The sequence below is a fragment of the Sodiomyces alcalophilus genome (assembly GCF_042370955.1).
Source record: "Sodiomyces alcalophilus JCM 7366 unplaced genomic scaffold ACRALscaffold_8, whole genome shotgun sequence".
In the NCBI taxonomy this organism is placed as follows: Eukaryota; Fungi; Ascomycota; class Sordariomycetes; order Glomerellales; family Plectosphaerellaceae; genus Sodiomyces; species Sodiomyces alcalophilus.
In genome coordinates this window covers 981452-999685 of record NW_027263539.1, presented here as the reverse complement: position 1 = coordinate 999685, position 18234 = coordinate 981452, and the positions used below count along the sequence as shown (strand labels likewise).

The following is an 18234-nucleotide window of genomic DNA, read 5'->3' as shown; positions in this document are numbered from 1 at the left end:
TGACCTTATCTACTTCGTAGGTAGCAGGTAGCTAGGAAATAGTGGAGCTCCCACTACAGGGTGACTTCCTAGACACCTCCAGTAACGCTAGCATGTGAATTTGTTGCTCGTGTTCCAGCTGTCCAACGCCTCCGCGATCCTCAACTACAAATACTATACCTACCTCCTCCTCCCCTCCTCCCCTTCCCCTCTTTCCAGTGAACAAGCCATCAACCTCGTCACACCTCCAATTCGACCAGTTTACACACAACATTCGCAACTATAGTCACTAGCCAGCTCAACATGTCCGACGATGGGCCTCCTCTCTTGCGACCCGTGCCTCGCCGACCATTCCAAAACAACTCGGACGCATCGACGTCCCACGATGACCGCTCTCCCTCCCCTACCTCCCAATACGAGTCGGATGCTCCGATGACCAATTCGCAAAACAACGGCCTCACCGCCTCGACGCCTTCCGAGCCGATCTCCCTGAGCCGCACGCAGAGCGTCATGAACCTTACGGGCTCTACCCTCTCCTGGATATACTCTCCCTTGTCATCAAGTAAAGATAGGTTCGGCAGGGAAGAACTTGATTCACCATGGGGGACCGGCGCCCAGACGCCCGTGAGACGGCCCAACCTCGACGACGCCACGTTCGAGGTCATAAGGCAACGTTCTTCCCTCGGGCGAAGACGTTCGTCGCTTGGAAACCCCTATACCACGATTCATACCGCTCCGAAATCGGCCGCCGCGCTGACATGCATGTTCGCTTCACGCATCGTCCTCTTGTTTCTCCTGGGCATGGGGTACGGTGTCTTGGTGACGCGGCTGCACGATGGGCAGAAGTGGAGGGCGCTCTCGGTCGACGGTATTATCAATACCGGACAGAACTGGACAATACTCGTTTCCTGGGGCGTCGCCGGCGTGCTTTTGGGTGTCTTGCTCCCGTGGTTCGATGGCGTATGGGAGAAAGCATTCGGAGACGATGATGTAGTGGCGGAAAGAAGGAGGGACGAGTCGGCGGACGGCGAGGGCAGCCGCGGCACAGACTGGACTCTCATGGTCCGCGGCATCGGTGCCTTTGTCGGCATTGTATTTGCCATTGTACGTCGCACCCCAGCCCATTCACAACAATTCCCTTTTTCCTTTCCAATTTTGGTCTGGTCTCTCTCCGAGTGTATCACTAATCTAACCGGGACACGCAGCGACGACTACCGTGGACGTCCTCTCTCCAAGCATCTCTCACCCTCGCACTCGCCAACCCTTTCCTATGGTACCTCATCGACCGCTCCAAGCCGGGTTTCCTCCTCTCTGCCGCGGTGGGAGTGGTTGGGTCGGCGGTGCTTTTGGGCATCAACCCCGATATCATGCCCACGCCGCCGATAACGCCACACCGGAACGCATCCACCAGTCCGATATACGATATGCCACTGAGCTTCGGCGGGCTTGCCAAGAGGGAGACGGTGGAGGCGGGTATTTGGATGTTGAGCGTTTTGTTCTGCAGTTGCGTGTGCTTTGGAAACATTGGGCGGAGATTGGCCCTGAGCAGCCAGCCCACTACCAGCCAGGGGCGGTTGGCGTGAAGTTGCCTGGGACCTAGCAAAGCGTGTGAGTTGCATCGTTCGTTGTTCTCTGTACAGTCTATAATACAGCAGCGCCTTTGATTATTCTGATTACACTATATTGGTCGGTTCGACTTTGCTGTCGTTGTTTCTATGTTGTCTGTTGTCTCTGTCAACAACGTTACCATTATCGTTAATGTCTTCGACTATGGCCCTTGTCATCAGGTCTATTTCTCTGTCAGCTTGGCCCATTGTCTTTTGCTCAAGACTGAATATAGGTCCTTTGAAAGGATGGGAATATAGCATCCGTAGATTACTTCCTGTCTAATCCGGTTACGATATCGTTACACACTCCCTGGACCTCTCCTCGCGGGCAGACAATGCCGAGGTGTATGTAATGTAGGGCATGTCATCGGGTTTGTATGACTTCTCTTGGTTCGCCACAGCCTAGATTGTGTGGTGATTACCAGGCGGGCGGCCGACGGAGGTAGCCGCCTATCATACATCTGGCGAATCCTCGGTTTTGGAGCCGAGTGGCATATGCCTCCTTGTCAGCTGTTAGAAAAGACGACGCCGTGAGCCGGGAAAACTGGTGTCTTTAGAGACTCAACATCTTCAGTCTGTCATTGAGCAATCGACGCCGGGGGGAAACACTCACCTATCAGGAGCAGATACGGCATCATGCAGGCTTATAGGATAGGATGTATGGATATGAAGCTGCGAATAGTTGTCTCTCCTGGCTAGTTAGTAGTCCGGCGAGGAGGCAGAGAGCCGGTTGGAAGAAGGAAGCTGCCTGCTTCTTATCTGTCGTCCTGTCCACGGCTCTTTACCACGCCACCAAGGCCTTACATCTTACCGTTAACTACCCTGGCTTTGACGAGAGCAAGAGAGTCCACCGACCGGCATTCGCAGACATCCTCGGCGCATTGATCCGCCTAGTCTATGGCGTTGCCCCAGGAGGAGATCGGACTGACCATCTTCAATGTCATTGGCGTGGCAGCTACCTCAGACGACTACCAAGAACCCGGGGTATAAATACGCCCCCGTAGTCTGGACGTAGCTAGCGGGATTTTTATCATCCGTACCTCCTATTCCGGCCATGCCAGGTTGTCCGTGTGATTAAGCAGTGATTTGTTGAGTTAGTGTCGTCATTCCGTCCCGGCGCAGGATAAAAACGATGACAGCTCGGACCAAGCCTCTACCATAAATACGAAATACGGAGCAGATAGGGGCGAATTATTGTCGGTGTTAGGCCAACTGACGAGCTGAAGCAGGCCGGTACGAGATACGAGGTATCCCAAATACTGCATGGTAGGCTTCTGGGTGGTAATGTGTTTGGGCGGTTCCTGGGGAAGACAAATCTATGTCGTCAACGATACAGTTCCATAAAAGGTACCGACCAGCTCAAGCTAGACGGCCGAGTCTACCTATTCAAGGTACCACGCACGAAACTATCCAATGCGGGTACCTTACCTTCAGTACTGCAGACGAAGGGGAACGGCGTGAATGAGATTACACGAGGTCAATAAGCTACCAGCCATCTCGCCGACTACAAGGTACGCGACAGGGCAGGCTCCGGCCGTTTAAACCAAACACGCTTATAGCACGAGTAATCCCCTGGTATTTGGGTGTTGTATGATGCAGTACTGACTTTGAGCTTGTCGCGACGGTGCAGGATGAAAGCGATATGGCTCCCGTGGAATGCATGTGTCAGGGCCAAACCAGGCCAAACAACACGTGCATCGAGGTGGGTGAAGTTTTGTAGATACTAGAATGGAGGTATCGTGCAAGAGTACGAAGTATTATTTAGTACCCTTATCCTTAGTAGTGCGGAGCTAGCCCGAAAGGACGATGGAATGACACGTTCATAGCGTCCCAAGGGGAAAAGGGTGCTCCAGATTTGGGTCAGGACCCTCTGCTTTAACCGATTCTTCTTCATTGATTGACCTCATCACTTTTTTCTTTTTCTTTTTTTTTCCTGCCCCGCCTTCACCCTGATCTCCGTGTATACCACATTCCCGATATTGACCACCCGTACCCATCGAGACGGCCATCGTGAATCATCTTCTTCTTGATGGCCACTGGGCCGCTCCCTCTGAATCCGTTCGTCCCCTCGCATTCCCCGCCATTCCCCACATCGCCTGTACCTGTAGGCGAGTCGATTGCTTCTCTGCAGGACCCTCGATTCATACGGTGAACCCTCTCTCTTCGTCTCTCGGTGTCATGGCATCCATTATCCGTCCACTTGACTTTCACGCACTTCCTCCCGCCTCCCACCTTATCCGTACTTCACTCTCGTCTTGACGCATGCTCTTTTAAACGCTCCACACTATAACCCACCTCAACGGTCTCGCCGACATCATTTTTCTTCTAGGTCAACTCCACATACATCCCTCCGACTTCCTATGTAACCAGCTCCGTTTCCACTATCCTGCGCATATGCGCCTGTCTCTGCGCTCCGCCCCTTTCTCCTGAGGTTCCTGGCACAGCTGCATCTCGGTTTCTGGAGCCTGCCTGGCATCCTATTGGAACTCGAGCTCTTTTTGCGTTTCGTTTTCCTCCATATACATGTCTCTGACTGGGCCGCTATCTTGCATCTCAACCACAAAGCTTGACTGGACACTCGAATACTTATATTCGCATCGACAACACAGGATCCTAGTCAGGACGCTCGGAACACTCGAGTCGACTGACGACCTAGTGATATCTGCTCTTCACATCACCCGCATTCCTTTCATTCACGGGGGACCTTCTCCGTCGCTGGGATCTCATCCACTTTTATTCCGCTGGGACCAAAAGTAAAAATAGAAATCAAAAATCTACACGCCGGGAAAATCGCATCGCCCATCCTGGCTTCTCTGCGCGTGGCCACCCAAAGACGGTGCCTCGCACGGCCCGATGACCTCAGATCAGTCGGCGGTCTTTGAGAGCAGACCGTCTGCCCTTACCTCCAAGCCTCATGACGAAACCACCGACGACAAGGACCATGGGACCCCGGAATCACTATTCCTCGCCGATCAGATTCGCGGCATCGTCCGCCTGATCCAATGCAGGGTCTGCTCCTACCCTCTCCGCGATCCTGTCACCCTGCCATGTGGGATGAGTCTCTGTCGAGGCTGTCTGCCGGAACCTCGGACTCGGGAGCACATCACCTATCCCGCAACGCCCAACAGGCTTCAAGGTTTCCGCTGTCCTCTCTCGGAATGTGGAAAGGAGCACGCTATCGGCGACTGCTCGACCGATGTTGTTCTCTCCAAGGTCATCGACCACTTCAAGGACGTGATGGACAGGACCAAGGCCGCTGCTGCTACCGGCCAAGTAACCACTCATGTCGTGACCAAGGACCCCTGGGCGGTGGCTGGCCTGAGTTCGTTGGCCGAGCACAACATCAAATCGCGCGCTGTCCCCGGTGGTCGGCTTCTTGCCACCTACTCCATGATCGAGGCGGGCGAACTTGAATACGAGAACGAAGCTTCCTACGACGAAGTCTCTCCCGCCGGTGAAGACGCGACACTGCGAGCCGACGACGCCGTCTTCACCATGCTCAAGGAGACCATTCGGACTGAGATGGACTGCCAAATCTGCTATGCCATCTTTTACGACCCCATCACTACCGTCTGCGGCCACACTTTCTGCCGCGGATGCCTTCATCGCGTCCTCGACCACGCGCTCCTGTGCCCCATCTGCCGAAGGGGGCTGTCCATTAGCCCGTTGCTCCACAAAAAGTCGTGCCCCTCCAACGACTGCCTCTCCAAAATCATCGATGTCTATTGGCCGGATGCGGTTCAGGCCAGGGGCGACGTCCTGGCTTTTGAGGCACGGAATGCCCTCTGCGAATTCGACATGCCGCTCTTCATATGCACCCTGGCGTTTCCCATGATGCCGACCTTCCTCCACGTCTTCGAGCCACGGTATAGGCTTATGATACGACGCGCCTTGGACGGCAACAGGATGTTTGGCATGGTACTTCCCTGCCGTCCGTATCACGCCAACGACATGCCTTTCATGCCGTGCGGTACTGTGCTGCGCATCGTCAATGCCGAATACTTTGAGGATGGCCGCAGTCTCATCGAGACCGTAGGAGTCTCTCGTTTCAGGGTTCAAAGGCATGGTTCGCTGGACGGGTATACGGCTGCCAAGATCGAGCGAATAGATGACGTGTGTGTCGCCGAGGAAGAAGACAGAGAGGTGGCCGAGACGCAGCCCCAGGCCGGAAGTAGGGTAGAGGACGCCCCGTCTGACCAGACCGGGGAGCCCGGAATTTCGGGTATCACACATGCAGCGGACGGCCTCGACAGGATGTCGACCCGCCAGCTCCTCGACTTTGCTGTCGCCTTCGTCGACCGCATGCGACAGAAGAGTGTGCCGTGGCTGGCCAATCGCATCTTGGCCATTTACGGAGAATGCCCGGACGACGGCGCACGCTTTCCTTGGTGGTTTGCGAGCATCTTACCCATTAAGGACGTCGAGAAATACAAGCTCCTCGAAACCACGAGCGTAAGGGAGAGACTCAAACTATGCTGCCGCTGGGCCATAGAGTGGGAGACGGCGACTTGGTAAGTAACTACGCACGTGGAATCTCTCATCGGACTCGACCCAGTTTCCGCACGCACACGCAACCCATCTTCGGGGTTGGCTGTTGGGCATGGTCTTCAGTTCTCGACCCGGACAACAGTCCAGGATGCACCGCGTCGGATCTCTCTCGGCAGTCCTCCTCTTACGGAAACCATCTTACTAACACACGGCCCAGGCTTCGTCCCGGTTGCAGGATCCTCTGATATCGCTCATGGCAACCACCTGTTCTCACTCCATTTTATTACCGCCGTCATCTCAGAGTGGAGGCACGTTCTTCAATTTTCTATTCTGCTTTTTTGCCACCCCATTCGACGCATCGTATTGTCTTGCTTCTCAGAATCATCATATACAATTTCCAGAGAATCTGGAAATAAAACCGAAAGACAACAGACAGAAGAGACCCAGACACACACAGAGAGAGAGAGAAAGAGAGAGGTTAGATGCGAGAGAACATATATTGTCTGTTGTTTGGAAGATACAGCCAAAGAGAGAAGCAGATATACGAGGTTGTGATCTTGAAATGTTTAGGAGGAGGAGGATTTGCGGGCGTGGTTGAGATGCGAATACCTTCACGCTTGTTATACTCGCATTACGCGTGTCGGGCTCCATCTGCATATACATGGACATTTTTTTCTTCTTCCATTTATACGAAATATGCGATCTTGCATTTCAAAGATACCAAATTTGGGACGACGGCATGTTTCCTTGCGTACCTAGATAGTCGCCCTGGGAACAGCTATATAGCTAGCGGCGAAAAAAAGTAGTTACCTAGAAACTTGATTGTAACAAAGTACGGAAATCATGTTGGGGTCGCAAGAGGTGCCGGTAAAAGGGTATCATATCAATTCATCTTGTCTATCGTCTAGGCTCGCAGCTATTACGTCTCCAATTGTCTCTACCCATCCCTCGAGATGTCGTGGCTTGTGACTCAACATGGCGCATCTCCGTCGGCCGTTGTTCGTCCACTATTTACTGCTCCGTCGAGCATCGTGCGGGCCGTCGCCGCTCGGCACGGTTGCTACTCCTTAAGGGAAATATGCCAAGTCAGGAGCACGTTCTGCCGGCTTCATCGTCGACTCCTCACGAGAGGGTTTCGCCCGGCTCTCCGTTTGTTTGCTGTAGACCGTCTGGTCGATCTTCTTCGCTTGTACTCGTGCCGAAGATGAATTTCTCAAGTCTCTCGAAGGTAGTCTCCATTTCATCGTTGACAAGGACGAGATCACAACCTTCTTTCAGAGTCGAGTCGTCGGCCAGATAAGGGCCAGCCGCTTTGAGCAGGGACTGGATGCTGTCGTCGTCTCTACCGGCCTTCTTCAGCCGCTCCTCCATGACTTCCTTGCTCGGCGGCAGAAGTAGGACGAAGCGCGCATCGAAACCCAACTCGCGCACTTGCTGAGTCGCCTGCATAGATTGTTAGCATATTTTACAACCTCCTTGAATATGTCGACGCTTGTACATTTGGCAGAACGCCTTACCTCTTGATCCAAGTGGAGTATAGGTACTCTGCCGCCGGCCGTGATGCTCTCGACGACCTTTCGACTCGTGCCATAGTCGACGTCATCCACGGTAGTATACTCCAAAAGAACGTCCCCGTCTCTCAGCATATTGAAGGCCTGTTTTTCGACAAAGTGAAAGCCCTGAGCCGATCCTTCGCCTTCCTGGGGCTTCCGTGTCGTGTGTCGGGCGGCGCGCACGAATGCGCCCGGCCGCCGCTCCGCTAGGCGATTCGTGATCGCTGTCTTCCCAACGCCTGGTGGACCGGTGACGACGATGGGCCGCCGATCGCTAGGTACATTGTCCTTCTGGACAGCATCCTCAGCATCAGCAGGGCCAGCATCGGGGTCTTCCAGTTCTCCGAAGATGGGTTCGATTTTGTCGGGATCGTTGATCTTATCAAAGAGCCCAAGCTTCGTCTTGGCCGCGATTCGCAATGCCCGCCAGCTTTTGCTCGCCTTGGCCTCAATAGCCGCTGCTTTGGATTCCTCGGTCGTGGGCATTTCAATCTCGAAATCATCGTCTGCAATCTTCCGCTTGAAACTGTCAAGCTCCGGAAGCTCATACCTGTCTACAGCCTTGAGCCTCGCCAGCGCCTGTTGGTCGTCACCGTCTTCCATGAAATCTAGCGGCAAGGAACCCATGGGCGGGCGCAGCCGCTTGTTTCGGAACAGACGGTGGAGCTCTTCCTGTGCGGTTGCCCACGTTTGCGCTGGCAGAGGCGGCAGTTCGATCGACGGACAGTTTCCGGCCTTCCAACGGACCCAGTTCTTGTCCCTCGAGAGGACGGTATCGACCATCCGGTGGAATTGGGGACCATCATCGCCAAACTTCAGACTGTCCTCAACGGTCCTCTTCATGTCGATTGCCCATTTGACCTGGAAGTATGTCAGCGTTGCTAAGTTTACCATTGGGGATTAAGAAAAACACCGCTTACATCCTCATCACTTAGAACCTGGTCAAGGTACATCACCGACTTATTCGGCGTCTTGATAGATGCTAGCTTTTCTTTTGCCTTGGGGGACAGAGAGAGTAAGAATTCGATGATGATGAAAGTCTGAACCAGGATATGTCTCCGAAACGACAAGTCGCTGATCTGAGAATACTGTCAGCGGCCGATACCTGAAGGGCGAGGGAAGCAAGCATACCTCTAACTCGAACAAGTCGCGGCTGGTGAGATATTTCGGATTGAAGGCGCTGGCTAAGTCTGATTCCGCACCAGGCTCCCGCTTCCTCTTCAGAGTCCCACTGCTCTCGCCGGAGCCCTTGGGTGGTCTCGCCTCTTGTTCGTCCTGCACAGCCTTGAACATCTTCATTGTTGCTTCAAGTCCCCGCTTGAACCCAGCTAGACTCTCGGACTCGAATAGCTTTCTTGGCTGGCTAAAGGTCTCCTGTAGTGACCAAAATATAGGATAGAGCACGTCCGCTCTTAGGAGCTCGTCTTGAGGGGCTTGCTTGGAAGAATCAAAGCTCACCGCCTTCGCATGAGGAGGTGACGCTTTGTCGATTTCCATCTTATCCTGAGCTTCCCCTGGTGCCGGCTCCGTCTTGTCGTATGCAGTGACATTCTCGACGTGGTATTCACCTCGAAGATTGACGGAGCTTCTGTCACCGAGGGGAAAGCTCTGGAACATGAATATGAATACTCGGCCGCAGAAAGCCGTGTCCTCTGCGCGAGAAAGCCGGCGAAGGAGTTCATTGCAACTTCGGAGAATGACTAGATGCTTCTGCCTGAAATGATTCGATGTGATTTTTTCGCGTCGCGACTCGAGATAGTCAAAGACCTTCTGGCACTGGGCGATGGTCTGGCTGTCGAGCATCTCTTCTATCAACCAGAAGAGGAGGGCAGGATCGCAGTGTTCATCGTCGGAAAGAATCGACACGAGATCCAGTAAATTCCAAAGCCGTACAAACTCTGGAGAATTGATCGCAGTGGTAGCCTGGATAGAGAAACACATTAACTTCACACAGCTTGGATACCAGCTTATGGGGGCTTGAGTCGTACGATCAGGTTGCCGAATAGATTGCGCACGGCGGTCTCGATGACTGCGAACTTTCGTGTCTTGTCTCTCTTTTGCGGAGTGTCCGCTGTGCCGGTTTCTTGATCTCCAGAAGTCTCGCTCCCAAACATGGCCGAAATCCGTCCATCGAGATCTCCAAAGTCGGCTTTTTGGAGTGCCGGGTCGATGGACGCCGGTTTGGTCTGGTTGGCGTGTGCGAGGAGCTCGTCAAGCAGGACGGCAAACTCGGCTACCGCCGGGACACTGTCGCCGTTTGAGAGAATTGCACCGGGCATCTTGAAATGGAGCTTAGAGAAACCTGGGGATGGTATTCTTGGTGGAGATTGGCGACTGGTCGCGACAATGCCGCCAAGGTCATGTGGGTAGGTGCTCTGCGAGGTGGTGATGCAGCTCGAAGTCTACCGGAGCGAGATAAGTTCAAGTGGATTGGGATTCCGACCAAGCAGTCAGATTTCTGTTCCGGTGAGTAGTCGTGATTTAACCGTGGGTTGGTTGTTGATGAAGGTCAGATATTCCGAGTAGAATCAATTCCGGAAATAATTGTTATGTCACTGCTGCAGTACGCGTACCCACAGGAGGTAAGGCTGGCAGCGGGCCATCTGTGCGCGTAGCAGACTGTCGCAGGGTACGTACCGCCAACAAGGCTGACTTTACCGCGACCATTCTCCAATACGGCAATAATCCATAGAGTTCGTGTATCGCTGCCCCCGATATAGGGCCATAACTTATTATTGCCTAATAATTAGGGTGAGGATATTCCGACTGGGGCAATTAGATACATGTTTTCCGACTAGGGTCCTACTGACAGCGCCTGACGCCAGCCGCACTACTTCCTCTTATGCCTACAACGTAGATACTTACAAGGTACAGACACGTACACAATCAATTGAGTGTATCATCGGTATCGTTTTATCTCAGCAAGCTCAGACCACCCTGGGGAGAGGAGTGTGGCGTAGTATATACAGGAAATAGATTTATGCAGAATTACCGGTGTGGTACGTATATATGGGTCCGTTTTAGTAATCCAGCTAATCAGAGACTTGTATTTTATTTATCGTGTTCTCTGTAGGGAGGTCTGAGTCCTAAACGCAAACAGAACCGTAATCAAGGAACGCTGGCTCGATCGCGTTTACGAATAACCACGATATTATCGTTTTAAAGGTCTGCCTAATCGCTTAATTTAACTAAGCCTAGGCTAATCGATTTAATAGGTTAATCCAGGATCCTTTAAAGGACTGCCCGGTTACTTAATTTAATTAGGTTAATCTAGGCCCTTTAAAGGACCGCCCGGTCGCTCGATTTAACTAGGTTAATCCGGGCCCTTTAAAGGACCGCCCGGTCGCTCGATTTAATCGTTAATCAGGTCCTTTAAAGGACCGCCCGGTCGCTTAATTTAATTAGGTTAATCAGGTCCTTTAAAGGACCGCCCGGTCGCTAATTCAATCGTTAATTAAAGGACCGCCCGGTCGCTTAATTAAACCTACTATCTAAGCTTCTCCTACGCTTAACGATCCTTACTATATAATTCACTTAGCGATATCTGGTGTGTGGGCGAAGATAAAGGGGGGTCGTCGTGCTTATAGAAAAGCGTACCTCGGGTCGATTTCACGACAGGGTATTCAGGCAGATATAAGCAGAAGTCGTACGGTATTAAAAATAAGATGGATTCTTATTTAATTAATTCCCTTACTCGGATAGTAATCAGAAAAGCGATATCTTAAGTGGTTATTATGTAATTGCGATTTTAAGATAGACCCTTGAAAATATCCCTATATAACGCGAGCCCTGACTACGCTTAGCTCTGCGTTCGTTCCTTAGACGTTTATTCTAGGCATCTTAGAAATACCAGATTAATATACCTTTTATAGCGTATGGCTTAGCTTCATACCTATTAAGTGTATTTTTTGTATTTATGTGACTTAAGCAGAACTATGTCACTATATATACCACGAATTAGCCGGGAAGCCGCCTACTACTTCCACGCACGCCTAGAATCAAAACGTCTAAGCTTGCTAAGATAAGTATCGTTAATCGTCACCACGGTTATTTAAACGGATATCTTGTAGTACGAAGTATATGGAAGTATCTTAATATAATCGGAATAAGTGGGCGGGTATCGCCAGCTATTAATATAGGACCCTAGTCGGTTGCCCTGGGACCTATATATTCTTTACTTCGTAGTCCCGTACCTTGCGCTCGTACTAGAAACACCGAGGTATCGCGACTTATAATTTATATTAGGACACTAATAACGTACGAAGTATAACTTGTGTTTATTACAGACTATAGAAAGGTACGAGTCTACGATATTAATATATAGGTAAAATAGAGTGGAAAAACACTATGGTATATCTATTAGAAGTACCGCCCTATTGGGGCTGATATAACGTGTCTATATAATTATACCCGACCCTCGAATACGAGGTTATTAGGCAGAAGTGCTTAATATACCCCCCTAGAACTATAGAATTAATCCTAACGGTTCTAATCGAATTAAAGCTTAAAAACAACGTATAAATCTAGGGTTTTTAAGCCCAGATATTAATCCTAGGATTAACGGCTTATTGAATAGCTCGTGCCCGTTTATGATCTAAAAATAATGTAGGAATGTTACGGGTTGACCCCTTGAAAGTGTAGTTCCGGCATAAGGCCGGAACCGCTAATTAGCACGTAGAACCGACGCTCGGACCTCGCGCTGCCCTTACCGCGGATTCGTATAAACCTAGTAAATCCTACGCCTCTTTATAAACCTTTTTCCTTTCCTTTCCTTAATTCTAGCTAATATAATTATTCGGCCTTACTTAGTGCGACTAACCTATAACTAGCCGCTTATATAGCTAGAATTCAGCGAACCCTACGCGCTGCGTTAGTATAGAGCTAGATACGAACGCGCTGTTAGGCGGCGGTGGTCCTATAAACCCCGCCGAGCTAGCTAAGTGGACGGATAGAAGGATTACCGAAGTAATTAATACGATACTCGGTCCCTTATAAGAATAGATAGCTTAATAATAAGAGCTACTCTAACGACTTACGAACGGCCTCGCGAATATCTAGGCCCCGTAATAACCTACCCCTAACCTCGCGCCCCCCTCGGAGGGAGCCCCTATAAACACGCCTACCGAGTCGGTGGTAGGTCCACTAAGCCCGGTAACCTTTACTCCCCCCTGGATTATAGTCCTATAGGAACTAAGCGAACTATACCCGCTATATACTAAACCCCTGCTATACCCCGCGAAGTTTAGTAGAAGATAAACGGAGTATACTACCTGGTTATAGCAGATACGCGATAAGCTCCTGCTAGATAAGCACTTATTTAATAACCGAGCCGAAATATAGTACTATATTAACTTATACTTAGAAGGGAGTGCCTAGTAAATGGTATTAGCCTTTTACGTATAATAAGATAATCGCAGACCCATCGGCATATAGTCGGACCGATAGCCGCGCACGGACCACCGATCCGAACCTATCTCTATGCGTATATTAAGGGATTAGTTTAATCCCTTAAGTTAAAGTCTTAGTTTAAAGTTAGCGCTTAGTTAACGAATATACTATGATTACTCTATGGTACTAAGCTATTAAGCCTTTTCTATAATATCTTTTCCTTAACTAAAGTCTACGGACTTTCCTTTTATTATAATTCTTTAACTTCCACACCTTTAAGGTAGTTAGGCCGAAGATATTACCGAGAAGGACTCGAGGAATAAGCGTCCCCCCGGGGGGAGCTAGCGAAGCGGACGCCGGGTAACCGCCCGCTATACTAAGGTTAATAATAACGGTGGCCGAATAGGAACCGTCGGATAAAAATAAGGGGTTAACGGATATGCCGGTTATGCTTAGTCCCGAAGATAGTGGTTTATAGGCCGATCGGCGATTTATCGCTAGCCCCTTAACGTTAATATAAAAGGCGTTAATTACGATATTTTCGTAATATCTCTAATAATAAAATAAGATTAATCGAGTAATTATAAAGAAGCTCGCCGAATAACCGGCGCCCTAGCGCGATTACGAAAAACCGCCGGTATATAATTATAAGCTAATTAAAGAGTTATTTACGGTTATAGAAATCGATAATTAGTTAGTAGCGATTAAGGCTAGGAACCAGTTTAGACCTAGTGCCCTAGTACTATAGCAGATCGAATAGGCTTTAATAAAGCTCGAATATACCTTCTAGATATCCTAGAGGCATTATACCCGGAAGATTACTAACCCGAATTAGAACGACTTTATAGTATTTATTTAGCGAGAGCACCTATCCCGGGATATATAACGGTACTATTACTATAAGGAACTTCGTAAGCTACGAATAACCGGCGATATAACGCCGATAAAGCTATTTAAACGGTAGGATAACCTATATAGGCTATTAGGCTAGGAGATAAGCGGAAGCGAAGAGCGTGCCTACGATTATTTTAGTCGGCTACCCCTACGTATTAAGGATAAGATATAGGAGCGGAAAACCGAATTAGATAAGGCGGTAACGCTAGCTTAAGAGGCGTAGCTATTCTAGGATATAAGCCTTATTAAGAAGGCGAGTAGTAAGCGATCGGATACCGGTTATAAGAGGACCCTATTAAACTTCTAGCGTTTAGATAGTCGCTTAAGTCGGGTAAGCACCCCGGCGACTAGTCGGCGTACGCCCGCCGAGCTAGGTAAGACGGACTCGAAGGGGGCGCCCTTAACGGGTTAAAAGGTATCGGGCTTAGGTCTAGAGCCTTTATAAGCGTAGCCTAGTACGCGTGCCTTTATAGGCGAGTGCTATAACTACGGTAAAAAGGGTTACTGTTCTAAGGACTGCTATAGTAATAAGGAATAATAGATAATTAACGATAGGGCGGCGAAGGCTTACGCCCGCGTTAGTAATATACACGCTATATATAATAACCTTAATAACGATATTCGGGTTAAAGAACTTTATTTATCAGGAAATAAGTCGGCGTAGGTAATAAAGGGGCCGGACCTATACCCGATAACCGGCTAGCGATTATAGTTAGTAAGGTAATAAGATCTATAGCGATAGTAATCTGTTATAGAAAGGAGATCGAGTTTAGTATGGATTTAGATACCTATACGTAGGTAGATATTATTAGCCCGGTATTAATAGAACGCCTAAGGTTAAAACCGCTCTTAGAGGTTAAGACTCCGGAGATCAAAGGCTTCGACGGCAGCCCGGCAAGGGTTCGCGGAGCGTATAGCCTGGCTTTCTATTTACTAGACGTAGAAGGGCGGCCACGCCTATTAAAAAGGGTCTTCCTATATACGGATCGACCTAAGGGTACCGGATAATTACTACTCTTAAACGATAGTATAGGTTAGGAAGGTATTATAATTAATACGGCCCGCTAAATATTCGTTTATGGGCCGATCTTAATTATAGACCCCGAGCTATAGGCTCGCGAGGTTATTAAAAAGCGAGCGAAGGCGTACGTTATATATATCGCTACCGCTACTACTATCGTACCGGGGATACCGGATATAACTATTCCGTCTATAGATAACGATAAGGTGATATACGGACTAGTCGTTAAACTACCGCCGGAAATCGCTAACTATTAGGATATATTTTCGGAGCAGGCTATAAAGGAGCTACCCTTACTAACGGACGCCGAATATATAATTAACTTATAAGATAGGAAGGAACCGCTATTCGGGCCGTTATATCCCCTATCTTAAGCCTAGCTAGAGGAGCTAAAGAAGTATATCGCCGAAAGGATAATAAGCGGTCGTATCTAATAGTCGATAAGCCCTATAGGCTTACTAATGCTATTCGTGCCTAAGAAGGATAGCAGCTTACGACTTTATATCGATTATTAAGGGTTAAACGCTATAATAATTAAGAATAGGTACCCCCTGCCCCTAGTCGGCGAGCTATTAGATAGGCTTACCGGGGTAAAGTACTTTTCTAAGGTGGATATCCGAGATACTTATTATAGGATCCGGATTAAGAAAGAGAACCACTAGAAGACGGCGTTTAGAACGCGATATAGCTATTATAAGTACACGGTTATACTATTTAGGCTAACGAATACTCCGGCTACCTTTTAAGCGTATATTTACTAAGCGCTTATTAGTTTACTAGATATATATTATATCGCTTACCTAAATAATATCCTTATATATTCTATATTAAGGGAATAGTGTATAAAGAACCTAAAAAAGGTTTTAGATTGGCTTTATAGGGCCTAGCTATACGCGAAACTATTAAAGTACGAATTTTACTATAACTAAGTAGATTTCCTAGGGTTTATAGTAACCCGCGAGGGTATTATAATAAACCCGGAATGTGTATATACGGTCGCTAAGTAGCCGGCGCCTAGGTTATTTTATAATATCTAAGTTTTCCTCGGTTTTATTAATTTCTATAAAAGGTTTATCGAGGGATACTCTAGAGTCACCGCGCCGTTAACTACGCTATTAAAAGGCAGTTAGGCGGGTAAAAAGAAGGGACCTTTTAAGTTCCCGGATAGCGCTAAGCGGGTATTCGAATTACTAAAAGTCGCTTTCGGGTCGGCGACTATTCTATGGTACTAGAACCTAGTACTAGATATAAGGGTCGAGATGGACGCCTTGAATAAGGCTATTTCCGGGATCCTAAGTTAGAAGTATAAGACTAGATAGCGACCGGCCGCTTACTTCTCGCGGAAGCTTTCCGAAATAGAGTAATAATAGGGTATAGGATAATAGGAGCTATTAGCTATAATAGAGAGCCTTAAGTATTAGCGCTACTATCTTAAAAGTATAGGATAGGCGTTTATAGTGTTAATGGACTATTAGGCGCTTAAGGGCGTGCTAAACGCGCCGGCGCGGGACCTTCGCGGAAGGCTTGCTAGATAGGTATACCGATTATCGTTATTCGACTTTAAGGTTTAATACCGCCTAGGTAAGATAAACCCGGTAAACGGCCTATTAAGACGGCCGGATTATATAGTGGATAAGACACCGTATAATAACGTGCTTCTTACCTTATCGTAAAGATTACGACTAGTTAGCGACCTCCTAATAAGCGTTCGCTAACGGATTATAAGTATCTATCTTACCCTAATAAGTAATATAGTAAAGATCGTATATATTTAAGCCGCTTAGGTAACGCTACCCGAATATAGGCCTAATAAATATAAGCGGGCATAGACTTTGTAGGAAGGAGCCTTACCTAGCTTAAGAGAATATAAGGATAGAAAAGGGCTATAACCCCTATATCCTATCGACGGTACCCGGCGTGTTATTATCGCTACTATTACCCGCTCCCGAATATAAGATATAGGGTATAGGGCGACTGCCTAGCGAAGGGTCGCCGATAAGATATCGTTAACGCCTAAGGCTAATAAGGCTAGGGTTATTATAATACCGGATTAGCATGTCTTATATTCTATGGCCTAAGAGCTAGCTAGGAACGAAACGGTAGGTTGGCGTATTATTAATAAGGAACTAGAAGATCTGGTTAGAGGGCTATAAACCACTAACCCGGGTTATATATCCTTAATTAAGAATATTCGCTAAGGGACCGGAAAAAGAGCGGGGTACTCTCTTGGAGATAAGGATATACTACTATTTAAGGGACGGTTAGTACTACCTATATAGGGCGCCCTAAGGGCGGAGGTCCTATAATAGCACTATAATAACCCTAGAGCCGGGTATATAAGAGCGAATAAGACGCTTAAGCTGATTTTAAGAAAGTTTTACTAAGTAGACTTAGCGGCGGATATTCGCGATTATATCGCCGTATATTCGGCGTATTAAAGGGTATAGGTACCGCGATATAAGCCGTATAGTTAGCTATAAACGCTACCGTTACCTATATATCCGTTCTAAAAGATTAGTATAGATTTTATTATAGGTCTATTATCTATAAAAGGGGTAGACGGGTAAATATACGACGCTATCCTAGTAATCGTTAACCGGTACACGAAGTACGCTTTATTTATTCCTATATAGAAGGACCTAATAGCACCCTAGCTAACGGCGCTACTATATAAGGAAATTAAGTGCTGATTCGGTAGCCTAAAAGGTATAATAATAGACCGGGATAAGCTATTTACTAGTTAGTTTTAGATAGAGGTCTGCTATAAGCGGGTAAACGCTTAGCGACTATCTATTATATACTACCCGTAGACGGATAGTTAGACGGAATAAACGTATTAATTCCTAATTAAGTACTTATAAATAATCGCTAGTAACGCGACGATATAGTAGCCTATTTAGTTATTAGAAGCTAGGTTCGCTTATAATAATAGCGAGTACTCCTTACTTAGTATCTTATTATATAAAGCGTTATATAGGTACTATCCACGTATAGTGGAATATATTCGACCCAGGGACGATACCCGGGTATAGGGCGTCTAAGAATATATTAAGAAGCTAGTAGAAGTTTAGCGAAAGGTCCGCGAATACTAGGCGCGTGCTATAAAGCACTAGGCTCGGCACTATAATAAGCGCTACTAACTATAATAATATAAGGTAGGCGATATCGTTAAACTATCCACGAAGAACTTCCGATTCCGGTAAGGGTCGAAGCTAGCACCGCGATATATTCGGGTATAAATAACTAAGAGGATCGGCGAGTAGGCGTATAGGGTTCGCCTTCCTGCGTAGTATATAAGGATATA

The 18234-nt window shown here is 48.2% G+C and overlaps 4 protein-coding genes across 4 annotated transcripts; 3 read left to right on the top strand and 1 right to left on the bottom strand.

The window, feature by feature from the left end:
- Positions 1-282: 282 nt before the first annotated feature.
- Positions 283-1562, top strand: ACRALDRAFT_2029801 (uncharacterized protein; the record flags this gene model as incomplete). Its single annotated transcript, XM_071020617.1, has 2 exons — positions 283-1083; positions 1185-1562. 2 exons carry the CDS (start codon positions 283-285, stop codon positions 1560-1562), a joined length of 1179 nt encoding a protein of 392 aa, XP_070871636.1.
- A 2877-nt stretch (positions 1563-4439) lies between these two features.
- On the top strand, positions 4440-6101 carry ACRALDRAFT_2112673 (uncharacterized protein; the record flags this gene model as incomplete). Its single annotated transcript, XM_071023592.1, has 1 exon — positions 4440-6101. The coding sequence occupies one exon, from the start codon at positions 4440-4442 to the stop codon at positions 6099-6101; it is 1662 nt and encodes a 553-aa protein (XP_070871635.1).
- Positions 6102-7196: 1095 nt separating this feature from the next.
- Positions 7197-9906, bottom strand: ACRALDRAFT_2112212 (uncharacterized protein; the record flags this gene model as incomplete). The annotated part of the gene is made up of 5 exons (XM_071023566.1): positions 7197-7517; positions 7592-8488; positions 8548-8706; positions 8759-9550; positions 9616-9906. The coding sequence occupies 5 exons, from the start codon at positions 9904-9906 to the stop codon at positions 7197-7199; spliced, it is 2460 nt and encodes an 819-aa protein (XP_070871634.1).
- Positions 9907-9935: 29 nt separating this feature from the next.
- ACRALDRAFT_212993 (uncharacterized protein) lies at positions 9936-13072 on the top strand (the record flags this gene model as incomplete). The annotated part of the gene is made up of 6 exons (XM_071023985.1): positions 9936-9989; positions 10022-10093; positions 10192-10232; positions 10426-10495; positions 10523-10576; positions 13061-13072. 6 exons carry the CDS (start codon positions 9936-9938, stop codon positions 13070-13072), a joined length of 303 nt encoding a protein of 100 aa, XP_070871633.1.
- Between the last annotated feature and the right edge of the window lie 5162 nt (positions 13073-18234).